The sequence below is a fragment of the Cadophora gregata genome (genome assembly GCF_030347475.1).
Source record: "Cadophora gregata isolate MNR1 chromosome Unknown scaffold_6, whole genome shotgun sequence".
Taxonomy (NCBI): Eukaryota; Fungi; Ascomycota; class Leotiomycetes; order Helotiales; family Ploettnerulaceae; genus Cadophora; species Cadophora gregata.
Window position 1 is genome coordinate 2156361 of NW_026695929.1, and position 13171 is coordinate 2169531.

Here is a 13171-nt window from a genome sequence, read left to right on the forward strand (position 1 = left end):
AACAACTGGCAACCAAAAATTTCGAGGACGAGGACGCGTTTCTTCAACAATCATCCACATATGAACCTGTCCATTCCACGGACATGCCACTCCTTTAAGAATTACCGATGAGATAAAGCTTCAGATCAATTCCATACAATCCATCTCTTCTGGCTGCACAAACACCACTATTCGCCCCGCAGCATACGAATACTTCTATTTACCATGGCTCGGGTCGATCGCTTTGGCTTTCTGGCCATTGCGCTGGCTTTCCATTTGGTGTACATATATTCGATATTTGATATTTATTTCGTCAGCCCAATCGTGTCGGGGATGCGAGAGTTTGGAGTGGAAAGGCCAGATGGTGTTGAAGCTCCAGCAAAACGGCTGGTTCTCTTCGTTGGTATAGCTCCTTTCTTCCCCGCACATCAATGTCATCTTTGTTAACATTTTTTGATACTACAGGGGATGGTCTTCGAGCCGATAAAGCATTCCAATCTTTCCCAGATCCATATCCAAAAAACGAGGCGGATCTCGTCCCCCGACCCCTCGCCCCCTTTCTGCGCTCGCGCGTCCTCGAGCATGGCACGTTCGGCGTATCGCACACTCGAGTGCCTACGGAATCCAGGCCTGGACATGTGGCTCTTATTGCAGGGTTGTATGAAGATGTGTCTGCCGTGACTACGGGATGGAAATTGAACCCCGTCAACTTCGACAGTGTTTTCAACAGGAGTAGACATACATATTCATGGGGAAGTCCAGATATTCTGCCAATGTTCCAGCTTGGTGCGGAGCCTGGGAAAGTCGATGCGTTCATGTATGGAGCCGAGGAAGAGGATTTCTCTGGGGATGCGGTCCTGCTGGACATTTGGGTGCTGGACAGAGTCAAGGCGCTGTTCGCGGAGGCGGCTACGAATGCTACCCTCAATGCGGCACTGCGCCAGGATAAATTGGTCTTCTTCCTCCATCTTCTTGGTCTGGATACCAATGGACATGGACACCGACCGTATTCGAAAGAATACCTGAGCAATATTCAGGTTGTGGATCAGGGCGTAGAAGATGTCACGAAATTGGTGGAAAATTTCTACAACGATGGGAAGACAGCTTTCATATTCACTGCGGATCATGGAATGAGCGATTATGGAAGTCATGGTGATGGCCATCCTGATAATACTCGGACGCCTCTCATCGTTTGGGGCTCTGGAGTCGCCAAGCCCATCAAGCACGAGGGGAAAATTGCGCCAGGCCATGATGAGCTGTCTTCTGATTGGGGGTTGGACCATATCCAGAGACACGATGTTGCGCAAGCGGATGTTGCTGCGTTGATGGCATATCTTGTTGGGCTGGATTTCCCCGTAAACTCGGTTGGGGAGTTGCCCCTATCATTCTTGTCAGGAGATATTGCTGCCAAATCCGAAGCTTTCCTTGCAAACGCTCGGGGAATCCTTGATATGTACCGTGTCAAGGAAGAGCAGAAAAAGGCAACCGAGCTACGATATCGACCATTCAAAGCTCTTGGAGACGAGGAGCATTCCGTAGACCATCGAATTGCTGCTATTCGAGCTCTCATTGATGATGGCAGTCACGAGGAAGCAATCAAGGAGACCGCAGCACTTGTCAATGTTGGCATATCTGGTCTTCGCTACCTCCAAACATACGATTGGCTGTTTCTTCGAGCACTGATTACGATTGGCTACTTGGGCTGGATAGCATTTGCTCTAACGACCGTTATTGATCTTCACGTACTTCACGGCAAGACCGAGACCTCACGAACTCTTACTGGCACAATCTTCTTCTCCTCTATTCTTGTACTACTTTATGCTTCTTTCATTGTATCAAAATCTCCTTACACATACTATGCATATGCTATCTTCCCAGTCGCTTTCTGGGAGGAAGTTTATGCTCGCCGGAAGGCACTGGATGAGGGTCGGAAGGCACTTTTCGGCCACATCACATCCACTGGCGGCTCTGTTGTACTTGTTTTGAAAGCAGTCACTGGCTTAGGCCTCATTGAATCACTTGTAAGCCCCGAACAATCTTTGCCAAATCATTTGCTAATCAGATGAAGGCTTTGGGTTATACGCATCGGGAGGTGTTCTCCGTAATATGGGTTGCTGCTGCATTTTGGCCGGCGTTCTACGGCATGGGTTTCCTCAAGACGAATAAAGAGCTTGTGGGAACTTGGGTAATTGCATGTGTGGCGATGAGTTCGTTTACGCTCCTACCTGCGATGAAGATCGAAGACTTGAAGTTAATGTAAGTTCTTTCATATAGTTCACTGGGCTCTGCTAACATCGAGCCAACAGAATGTCCGGTGGTGGCTTGATGGTAACAATTGGCATTGCCTACCTCATTTTCCAGAAACAATTGCTTCAGAAATCTAAATTATCTGGGGACTCGACCGAACCAGCCGAAGATAAGCTGTCGCGATCTTTGATTGGAGCCCAGGTAAGGGATATTCGAATGTTTACGTGTTCATTACTAACAGATTAGATTGGCTTCATTATCTTAGCTATGGTTGTGACACGATCAAGCTCATTGTCACTGGAAGCAAGACTTGGTCTTCCTCGAGGCAACCAGGTCATGGGTTTCGTAGTACTGAGTATATAAACTTTCCTCGTAAAAATGGATCTGTGCTAATGGCGGGATAGTACTACCTGTCTTCATGCCTCTCCTACATCGCCTTCAACCAAACAATCACTATCTTCATCGACTGTTGATTGTTTTCCTGACGTTTTCGCCGATATTCGTCCTTCTTACAATCTCTTACGAAGGTCTCTTCTACCTTGGTTTCAGCATTATGCTGATATGCTGGGTTCTTCTCGAGCATCGCATCTTCGTCGCGACCAAAGAACAGACAAAGATTACTACGAATGGAATTGCGGCAATACCCGCCTCACTATCAACATCCCCTTTCCGATCCCTCACCTTGGCCGACGTTCGCACTTCTCTTTTCTTCCTGACTATTCTGCAGTCGGCATTCTTCAGCACAGGAAATGTAGCATCGGTATCAGCATTCAGTTTGGAGAGTGTCAACAGACTCATCCCCGTCTTCGACCCCTTCTCTCAAGGAGCCTTACTGATCGTTAAGCTGATGATCCCCTTCGCCCTGATCTCAGCCAATCTTGGCATTCTTAACAAACGGCTGGGGGTCGCGCCGTCAGCCCTTTTCATGCTTGTAATGGCTATCAGCGACTTCCTCACGCTACACTTCTTCTGGGTGGTCAAGGATGAGGGCTCGTGGCTGGAAATCGGGTCTACCATCAGTCACTTCGTTATTGCGAGTTTACTCTGTATGTTTGTTGCCAGCTTGGAAGGCGTCAGTGAGATATTCATTGCCGGCGTCGAGGTTGAGGATGGGTCTGCACAGATGGCCAAGGAGAAAGAGCTGGGTGGCGTTGAACTTGTCTCGGAGGGAAGTGCGGGCGTCAAGGGGAAAATCAACGGATTATCTACGGGGGGCTCTAGTAACGGATATTTAGCTCACAGGAAGCCTGTTGCTAATGGCGTGAAGAATTAAGCTCTTGGTTTTGTGTAAGCATAGGAAGATATAAATGAAGGAAGACTATTGTATTCCAGCCATGATCGTCTTTCAGTCTAGTTCAGCGGCTCTCCAATTGCCGTTCTCCGAACACAGACCAGTCCACTTCTAGTCTTCCGGGAATTTCAACGGCCCTTCACAACAGATGCACAAATTGCTACAAGAAAGGACGGAAGGAACGGAATCAGGAAGTGATCATCGTGCCTCCACAAATTCCAAATGAAAGTACCTACCTAACATCGTACGATTCCATCCCGTGTGGTGTCGAAAAAGAGATCAGGTCCATAGGTACACTTAGGTATTACTTCGTTAATACGAAAAACTCTAATGCTCTAAATGAACGTTGGACCTCGGCATCCCCAAGCGCACTTGTGCATGTGAGGGTCTCCTAGTTCCGGAATAGCTTAGCTATGCAACCATCGCGACTCCGTTTCCTGGGGAACCCGCTACCACGGGAGAAGCCTTGCCTTTGATCTTGCGTGCTTGCATTTGCGGAGTAAGGTAGTGAGGGGTTGTACAGGTGGCCGGGAGATCTAGGGATAATAATCCTGACGACGTTGATGGTGCTGGATGTGAGTGGTGCTAGTGCAATGAGGAGGGATGTCTCGGATGTGGACAGTGGGAGAAGAGGAGGAGATGCGATGCGATTCGTGCTGGGGTTTGTGGGGTACATAGTTCCGCGACGGGAGGGAGAGTTTCTTTGGGTTGTTCTCTGGGAAAGAGGGAAGGGAAGGAGAAGTTTAATTGCAGTAGTGCTTGTTTGATTGATGCACATTCATTGCTCCCCAGGCACCCGTTAGAGGGGTAACAACCTTGTGCCTAGGTTATATGCAGGTGAGGGTGGATGCAGAAGTCTGATATGCAGTCAAGAACTTCTCGTCACTTCGTACAACCAAACAGCAGTTTCATTTCAGATCCTTCGTGGCTTCGAGGACGTCGACACCTTGTTGACAGCTGCAACTAGTAGTTTCGTTTCCAGCTAGGTTATCGTTTTAGAGCATGTTGATGCGAAGCTATGCTCGCCATCGCAGGACCCATTCCAGGTCCTTCAATCAGCTCATTCTCTTCTCATCCAAAGCCTCGAACTCAATGTCAACACAGTACGAGGATAGCTCTTTTCGAAGTGAGACTGCCTAGACATGCAGAGGCGTCTGGCGTACAATTGCCCTGCTTGGAAAACGTGCTGAACCCCAAACCCGCCGAGATCTACACGCCTACAAGCCTACAAATGTACACGCCTACAGAATCCCCCTTTCGTTCCGCCTTTGCTGGCTATTGTTGACCGCCGAGTCGTCGGATCGCCGGGCTATGGCACGTCAAGTTCTAGATCTAGACATCAATGAGGCTTGAGCAACCCGAAAAATCTCATAAGCTACTCTGGGAGAGGCCATCCCGCTGAGATATCTCCGCCGTTGCTGTTTGTTTATATACCTATACTTGGTGAAAGAGTCTGATTTGTCAAGAGCGGATGCTTATGTTCACTCTCACTTTCAACCCTCTTTTGCTGCATTTTGTTTTGCATTTTATGGATGTCTCAACATTTACCTAGCCTTTTGGTTAATTGTAATTCCTAGACGGTACTAAGGAACAACGTTGTCCAGAACAATTGGATATATCCACGTGAGCTATTGACATTTCGTTTTGCTTGGGTTAAGACTCGTTTGTTCTCTCTCCTCCGCAGCAGTCGTGTGCAGGAAGTCCAGTCCGGGCAAAGACCAAGTCGTTTTCCCCAGCTTTTCGCCTTGCTTGCTGACAAGTCTCCAAGTGCCGTGCCCCCGGTCAAGCAGACTCGCTTAAGCCTAAACCAGCCATCCTCCGGAGCCTGCACCAAGGCCTGCCGTGCCCCTCGAGGCAGACATCCAGCAGTACTACCTAGTAGCAGTGCGTGCACGGCGCTGCACACCTACCAGACCCGTCATCAACAGCGCTCTCCGCCTCGACTTCGAGAATCCGACCGCAAACACCCAGTGTATATCTTCACGCGCGCCCCGGGCCTGATCGACGACTAGTCTGCAGAGGGAAGCATCACCATGGACATGGCCATGGCTTCGTCCGAGGCGTCTGCGCGACCACCAAACGGTTACAGTGCAGCTCCCAGCAGCAATGCTCCGCAAGGGTCAAACCCTATGCCCAACAGCCAGACACCAGGCCATCCGAGTTTTAGAAGGTGCGTCGAGGATCGCGCGTCGTCTGCAGAGACTTCGAAAAGGGACCGACACTGACTTGTAGTGCGAGTGCAGACAGCGGGCATCGCGAGCTTGTGAGGTATGTAGCCATCGCATTTCTTTTGTACATGCTGCTGTGGTCGAAGCGTGCCGAGGCACCGAGGAAGATGGAGAACAGCTTTTCTGTGGAATAGGATAATTGCTAATCAGTCATATCATCCAAACAGACCTGCCACGCAAGAAAGGTAATTAATCCACCCGAATGGAGTACCCTTGGCTCGGCAATTGCTTGTCGCTCGCCGTCGACTTTGCGTGTTGGCGATGGGAGCTCGTCGTTGACACATCTTAGGTACGATGCGACGCCGCCAGCTTGGGTGTGCCATGCACAAACTGCGTGGCCTTCTCGATAGAATGCAAGATCCCGACACCGAAGAGAAAAAAGACTGCTACGGGCAAGGCGAAGGATTCGGATAGGTATGCGTACCGTCTTGGATTTCGTGGTGGCGTCGTGCTGATGCAAGTAGTGATCGCGGTGAAGCTGTGGAGGAACGCTCTCCTCCAAATGACTCTCCTGCAACAACAGGTCGAAGCAACAGTGTTTACAATACTGCCACTGATGGCATTCCTGCAACGACACTCACCGAGGCTCAGTACAAACAACGCCAGGATGACGATGGAACCTATGCACAATTCATGAAGCCCAAGTTTACCAGAGCACCTATCAAAGAAGCCGGACGAGTTGCATATCTTGGAGAATCTTCGAATTTGACACTTTTGGTTCACGATAGACATGGCACCGCGGATGTTGTCCATTATCCACTACCGGAAAATGTACGAGGATCCAGAGCGAGATTAACAGAATTAGACAATGTGGAAATCGACATCTTGCATCAGCGAGGTGCCTTCCTGCTGCCGCCACGGTCACTGTGCGACGAATTGGTCGATGCATATTTCAAATGGGTTGCTCCGATAGTTCCGGTCATCAATCGAAATCGATTCATGAAGCAATATCGAGATTCGAAAAATCCTCCCTCGCTTCTTTTGCTTCAAGCTATTCTCCTGGCTGGATCCAGAGTGTGCACAAATCAACAACTTATGGATGCTAATGGATCGACGACGCCCGCGGCTCTAACATTCTATAAACGTGCAAAAGCTTTGTATGATGCCAACTATGAGGATGATCGAGTCACCATTGTTCAAGCTCTTGTTCTGATGGGCTGGTACTGGGAAGGTCCGGAAGATGTCACGAAAAATGTTTTCTATTGGAGCAGAGTCGCCACAATTGTAGCCCAAGGTTCCGGAATGCATCGAAGTGTCGAAGGATCGCAACTCAGCCAGGCCGACAAAAGACTTTGGAAACGCATTTGGTGGACTCTTTTCACTCGAGATCGATCCGTTGCCGTGGCCTTAGGACGCCCGGTACATATCAATACTGACGATTCTGATGTTGAGATGGTATGCGAAGAAGACTTCATCGAGGATGAGAACGACCAACCACCTGAGTTTCCCCCGGATCCAATGCATGTTCAGTTCTTCCTGCAATATGTGAAGCTATGTGAGATTATGGGCCTCGTGCTCTCACAGCAGTATTCCGTAGCTTCGAAAGCTCGTCGCCAGAATGCCATCGACCTCACTCATAGTGACATGGCTCTGGCTGATTGGCTGCAAAACTGTCCGAAGGAAGTTTACTGGGATGAGTCGAGACACCATTTCTGGTCCGCTTTGCTGCACTCAAATTACTATACTACACTTTGCTTGCTGCATCGTGCACACATGCCCCCGGCTTCGAATACAAGAGGAAACTACACGGAAGACAATTCGTACCCATCTCGGAATATTGCTTTCCAGGCAGCTACAATGATCACTTCAATCATCAAGAAGCTGGGAGCTTCCGACGAGCTTCGCAACTGTCCAGCATTCATTGTTTACAGTTTGTTTTCTGCACTCATTATGCATGTCTACCAGATGCGCTCATCCATACCGGCTGTGGTCACGGCAACCCGGGAAAAGATCGGTATTTGTATGGATGCGTTGAAGGATGTCTCTAGAGTTTGGCTTGTTGCGAAGATGGTGTACACCCTGTTCGAGTCGATTCTAGGCAATAAGGTCTTAGAAGAGAGACTTCAAAAAGCTGCTGGAAAGCGCCACAAGAAGATGGCTCAGAGTCTTACGGCAGGAATCAATCAAGCCAATCAGATACAGCAGGCCAACCAACTCAAAAGGGAGGATTCTGGCTCAGGACCTGGAAGTAAGCGAAAGTATGATGATATGGCACTCGATTTCAATGTCAACAATGGACCCGCGCCTCAGGAGTCTTATGAAAGATCACGACCTCAGACACCTAGTCACACGCCTTCTCGCGAACTTGGCCATAATATTGCACCAATGGCTGCGCCTCCTGTTACTTCTCCGAATTCGAGACAGAATGATGCCTTCATGGGTGGTTCCAACTCTCGCCCGCACACCAGACCTGCGACTCCATTCAATCCATCTTTCTCGGTCCCTGCTACCCCGCCAGACTTGTATCTCGTCACTCGAAACTCTCCCAATATCTCACAATCACTATGGGAGAATTTCCAACCTGATCAGCTGTTTCCCGAAGGCTCTTCAAATATGCAAGCCCAACAGTTCTCACCTCCTCAGCCACATCAGAATCATAATCACAACCTGGATCCGAGCTTGATGCCTCATATGAATATGAACCAGATGCCGAATCACAATCAAGCTGCTCAATTACCTCAGAGGATGCGAGGTCAGAACATGGCGGGAAGCCCAACTCAAGGATCGTTGCTTCAGCCAAATGTTGGGGGATATCAGGTTCAGCCTGGTATGTGGCAAGGATTTGACCCAGCAATGCAAGACCCTCAGGGACATAGTCCAAGTGACTCTTTGAGTAATGCCTCGGCTCAGGCCGTTCCTATGACTATGAATGTTGAAGACTGGTAGGTCGTCGTTAAATGCTCAATGTAATACATGCTGATAATATTAGGTTCCAATTCTTTGGCATTAACGGCGATTTAAGTGGGATGAACGGAGATGTACCTCTTGCTTAAGGACATCGGGGATCGGAAAAGGCGTTCTTGCTATGTGGAGTAAATGGAATTTGCTGTAAAAGCTTTGGCCGATTTTGGGGATCGGGTTGTATAATTATTATTTGCAACTGTGGTGGGCAGGACTGGACCATCGTTGCTGAATGAAATGACCTGTATTGAATGAAACGGCTTGACTGAACATCTGGTGACCTTTGGTGTTGCATTGCGTTGCGGCTGAATCGTGTAAACAGGGTGTTCCCGGTGGTCGCCGCTAGACCACCCGCGTACAAGATGACGAACGGCTGGGAAGCCACCTAGCCCCAAACCACTGGGGCCGACGCTGGTTAACTGCATCAACAACCCATGATCATCAACTTGCACGCCTGCAAAGTCAACAACGCCATCAACTACCACAAACGAACAAGCATTCACTTTGCCAATATCTGCACAATGCTATCTCCATAACTCAGCTCTCCATCCGGTTCAGTCCAGCCAATCTAGCTCCCATGCACGCAAGTCTCCAGAGCGGACGGCCCGCGACAAAGGACCTGGCCACGACCTCGGATTTCGAATCGGCATTTGAATCGATACTGGAATTTATATCGAATCTGAAATCATGATACCCTCTTCATCCTTTCCCTCGAATTCACGCACCGAATCCATTACCAGAAATGACCAGAACTCCGTCTCGAGCTCCAGCATCCGACCACGAAACAAGAGGCTCATATCGACGGAGCAGGAGCTGGTGAATACATCTGCTAGCAGTACGCCTGCGGGTAGCAGAGCTGTCAGCCCGATTCCTTCGAAACACCCGAGCAGAAGTGTCTCCAACACAGGCAATCAGAATGGCAGACCGGTTGGAGGATTACTTGCCCCGCTCCAGGATGGGAAGGGGAGGTCCAGCCCGGTGAGTCTCGGAGGGGGTATTTGGGAAGGCGGGTGGATGAGTAGCTGGACGGCGTTGCAGGGGATAGCGAACTCAGTGCTGGGAGCTGTAGAGGGGGATAGCGATGGCGAGGCGCGGCCGACGAGTTCTGGGAAGAGGAAACCCGCGCTCGGGAAAGCTAAGGTGCCGAATAAATGGGGGCCATCGACGACTGCGCAGAAGAAGAAAGATGGCGGGATTGGGATGGGAAGTACAGAGGAGAGAGAAGCGGCGTTGATACAGAGGAAGAGGGCGGGGGTTTTGGAAGGAAGGGATGAAGATAAGCTGTTGGATACTAGTGGGAATTACAAACGGAGGACGTCGACGGAGGAGCAGAGGCCTGGGAGCTCACACGAGGATGACCAAGCGCTGGTCTATATACATCATGTGCAGAAACAGGATACGCTCCAGGGTGTGATATTGAGGTATAATTGCAAGCCGGATGTCTTCAGGAAAGCAAATCGATTTTGGCCGAATGACTCCATACAGGTGCGAAAGACGGTCGTCTTGCCAGTTGATGCGTGTACGGTCAAGGGACGACCTTGTGATCCTCCATCGTCAGATTCGCCATATCAAGGGGTAGATCTCCTTGCTCCAACACCAGGCATTGAAGACCCTCCATTCTCAAATGGAAATGCAGTCTGGCCTGGAATTTCTACTCAGAATGGGAAGTCTGCAGAACTTCCCGAAGAGAACGAAAGCCCCTGGGTCCACGTACGTTGGGTTTTGATTGACTCGTCGCCAAATTCGAAACCAGTTGAAATAGGGCGAATGCCTAGGAAAACATTAGGATACTTCCCACCACGAAGGAGGAAGAGTCTTCTTGCCCCATCTATTCCTTCAACACCTCGAGAATCTTCAGAATTTCCTCGACTATCAATCGATCAGACAACCAGCACTTCCAGTACCCCGTCGCGGCAGTCAAGCACCCTTGGAGCCCGCCCAGCACTCCCAATCGGAACCATTGGGAGCTACTTCCCGCCTTTGAAATCCAGCACACGCCCCCGCCGCGAAAGCGTGGGCGAAGCTGCGGATCGATTAGGCTGGATGCGCGGACCCGGCGGCGTTGGTACTTTTGGGAAAAACGTGCGTCGGCCCGGACCCGGTAACGATGGTTTGAATACCTGGGCTCGAAAACACATCCCAGGCCTAACGATGGACTCCTTACCGTCTCGTGCTATCCTCGGAGGCGAGACAGCACATTTTGGATTCTCCGATGACCTCGCTAGTATCGCCGAAAGCTCATACAATAATCCTGATAGCGGCTCCGCGACTCCTAGTGCGGGACAGGGTCTGGGACTTGAGAATGCGGCAGCTGCTATTGAGGGGTGGGTTAGACGGATGGCTACTATCACTCCCGGGACGCCGAAGGGTGGAGGCAGGATTGAGCCTCAGCCGGATTTGATTGAATTGCTTGATGGGACGGGAAGTGATGATGGAAGAGGGTTTGAACTGAGTCCGGGAAGGCTTAGATCAGACACGCCTGTTGGCACCGGAAGGGAAGATCTTGATGGATTGATTAGGGGGAGGGCTACGGCGGGGGCGAAAGGTGGGAAGAGTGATTGATTCCTTACTCAATCCTCAGAGATCAGGAGTTTGAGCCAGGAGAGACTAAGACGTTTGAAACTGGAGAGGGGAGCAGAAGAGAGAAGAAGAAGAGCCCTTGAGTAGAAGGACATCTGTGAACTATGAGATCTTTAGACTGACGGCAAGGCCGTTCAACTAACAGCATGAGATGGGGCGCATTGGGCTTGGCGTTTAGGTTTGGGACGAGAACTGCGAATTCAAAATCATTATCTTCGATCGTTGTCTGTTTTTGCTTCGATTTGGATGAACTAGCGAGCGTGCTTGTTTTGAAAGGGGTCTGATAGGAGATGTTAGAGAAGCGGATTGAATTTATGCTGTGGTGGCGGTTATAGATATTTCATCATAGGATAGCCTAGGCTAGTATAGGTGAACATCGAATGAAGTGAAGTTTGCAAAAGCCCTGGTTCTTTGGGGTGGCGTTTTCCTTCCTCTCTGTTCCTATTGACTTATCTTGTAGGTATATCATAACTGTGGAATGATGAGAAATGGAGTTGCCGGAGTACGGGCACAAGGTGTCCTCACTTCCTATGGATGACTTCAGGCGAGACCTAGCGAGGAGAGAAGCCTTTTTTTTTTTAGCTGTTGCACGTTATCCATCCATCCATCTGTTCATTCATTTGCTCATCAATGAAAGAGTCATTACCCTTCAGCTAAAACATATCACCATCCCCAACATTAAGATCCTCAACCTCGACAACTCTTCGCACTCATCCAAATAAAAACCTTCCAGCTAGGCCCTCCCGTGAAGTATCACAAAGCTGCGGAAACATACCAATCATCATCCATGACGATTTCATAAGTTGCCAGTGCGCCGACTGTCATGGAGGATGCAGCAGCGCTTGAGGTACAGGAGGTGTTATCTTCCCACCTGCCTTGCTCTAACTGCTTGGCTAGTGTTTGCTTGCAGCGAGATGTCTCGAAGGCCCACAGCTGGAGCTGAGATTGCGTATGTGTCTGGGCGTGGCTGTGTAAAGTCACTGTATTGAGATTGTTGACATTGAGATCGCTAAGTCTGCGGGAATATTCCGTAGCAGGGAAAGCGGCGAGGGGTGTTGCTTGTTTGGAGGGTTGTGAGTCGGCTGTGGCTCGGATGCTGCTTGTGGGACCTGAGAGTGCTGCGTCTTCGTGAGAACTAAGGCTGAGATGGTCTGTGGATGGTTGTGAAGCGCCAAAGTCTGGCTGTGGTGATGTATCTCCAGTCTCGGTGGGAGGAAATTCTAACTCAGAGATGGAGAGGAGTGAATCTGCGTTGATAGAGAGACTGCTGGTGGATTTGTTGTTGTATGTATAGTTGATTGAGATTGAGGTGGTGCAGATAGCAAGGTGGACTGAGCTCCCGTTCCCGGCAGACATGGAACTTGTCAATGCTGTTGGTGGAGCAGATGGCCTGTGTTTACTTTGGAGATTAGAGCTTGCAGTGCATCATGACGACTGTTGTACGTGGAACAGATATAGGGTACCTTTTTTGTTCCTTGCTCACATGGCAGTGGCCATTGTTTGCCTCGAGGGAGTCCATGGTATATAATGGAGTGGTGCGATACTTATATCAAACGAAGAAAAAAGTCGGATTCGACGTTGAGAAGCACAGCTGTAACTTGAAACTGCAAGAGAAAGCCTAGTAGAAAGGAAGTATGATCTTTGCCCGTAACTATCCTTGTCAAGCTTCGTGGGAACGTGGCCCTTATAGATCTCAAGCAATACATGCTGCCAGACTTGCAAACCATAATCGTCGGCGTAGCTCCCCCAGAGACCCACACCACCACCAACCCCCCCCTCTGCTGTCGATTTGAAGAGCAGCACTCTAACATAACATGCCTTGTACCCTTCGTATGTATTTAGGAGGGCTATTGGCCGCTTACGTTCAGACGACATTACCTGACAGTCCAGTCAACCAAACAAGTTTAGGGGCCTTAAATGCGGACAGCCGCAAGGCTTGAATCCA

General features: G+C 49.7%; 4 protein-coding genes across 4 annotated transcripts; 3 read left to right on the forward strand and 1 right to left on the reverse strand.

The window, feature by feature from the left end:
* Nucleotides 1–204: 204 nt before the first annotated feature.
* Nucleotides 205–3499, forward strand: MCD4 (Glycosyl phosphatidyl inositol anchor synthesis; the record flags this gene model as incomplete). The annotated part of the gene is made up of 6 exons (XM_058506153.1): nt 205–382; nt 445–2000; nt 2048–2235; nt 2286–2427; nt 2473–2581; nt 2631–3499. 6 exons carry the CDS (start codon nt 205–207, stop codon nt 3497–3499), a joined length of 3042 nt encoding a protein of 1013 aa, XP_058358678.1.
* A 455-nt stretch (nt 3500–3954) lies between these two features.
* Nucleotides 3955–8889, forward strand: CTF1_2 (Transcriptional activator of fatty acid utilization). The gene is made up of 7 exons (XM_058506154.1): nt 3955–5140; nt 5286–5687; nt 5761–5785; nt 5913–5930; nt 6035–6159; nt 6210–8627; nt 8675–8889. Exons 2-7 carry the CDS (start codon nt 5551–5553, stop codon nt 8736–8738), a joined length of 2787 nt encoding a protein of 928 aa, XP_058358679.1. The 5' UTR covers nt 3955–5140; nt 5286–5550; the 3' UTR covers nt 8739–8889.
* Nucleotides 8890–9333: 444 nt separating this feature from the next.
* On the forward strand, nt 9334–11208 carry ONS95_012525 (uncharacterized protein; the record flags this gene model as incomplete). The annotated part of the gene is made up of 1 exon (XM_058506155.1): nt 9334–11208. The coding sequence occupies one exon, from the start codon at nt 9334–9336 to the stop codon at nt 11206–11208; it is 1875 nt and encodes a 624-aa protein (XP_058358680.1).
* A 771-nt stretch (nt 11209–11979) lies between these two features.
* ONS95_012526 (uncharacterized protein) lies at nt 11980–12745 on the reverse strand (the record flags this gene model as incomplete). Its single annotated transcript, XM_058506156.1, has 2 exons — nt 11980–12616; nt 12690–12745. 2 exons carry the CDS (start codon nt 12743–12745, stop codon nt 11980–11982), a joined length of 693 nt encoding a protein of 230 aa, XP_058358681.1.
* Nucleotides 12746–13171: the final 426 nt, after the last annotated feature.

Bases quoted from the DNA above. Each gene is read 5' to 3' on its own strand.
- CTF1_2 (XM_058506154.1), top strand. From the start codon at position 5,551: ATGGACATGGCCATGGCTTCGTCCGAGGCGTCTGCGCGACCACCAAAC. The intron at 5,688-5,760 runs GTGCGTCGAGGA...GTGCGAGTGCAG, and splicing joins GGCCATCCGAGTTTTAGAAG to ACAGCGGGCATCGCGAGCTT. The intron at 6,160-6,209 runs GTATGCGTACCG...TGATGCAAGTAG, and splicing joins AAGGCGAAGGATTCGGATAG to TGATCGCGGTGAAGCTGTGG.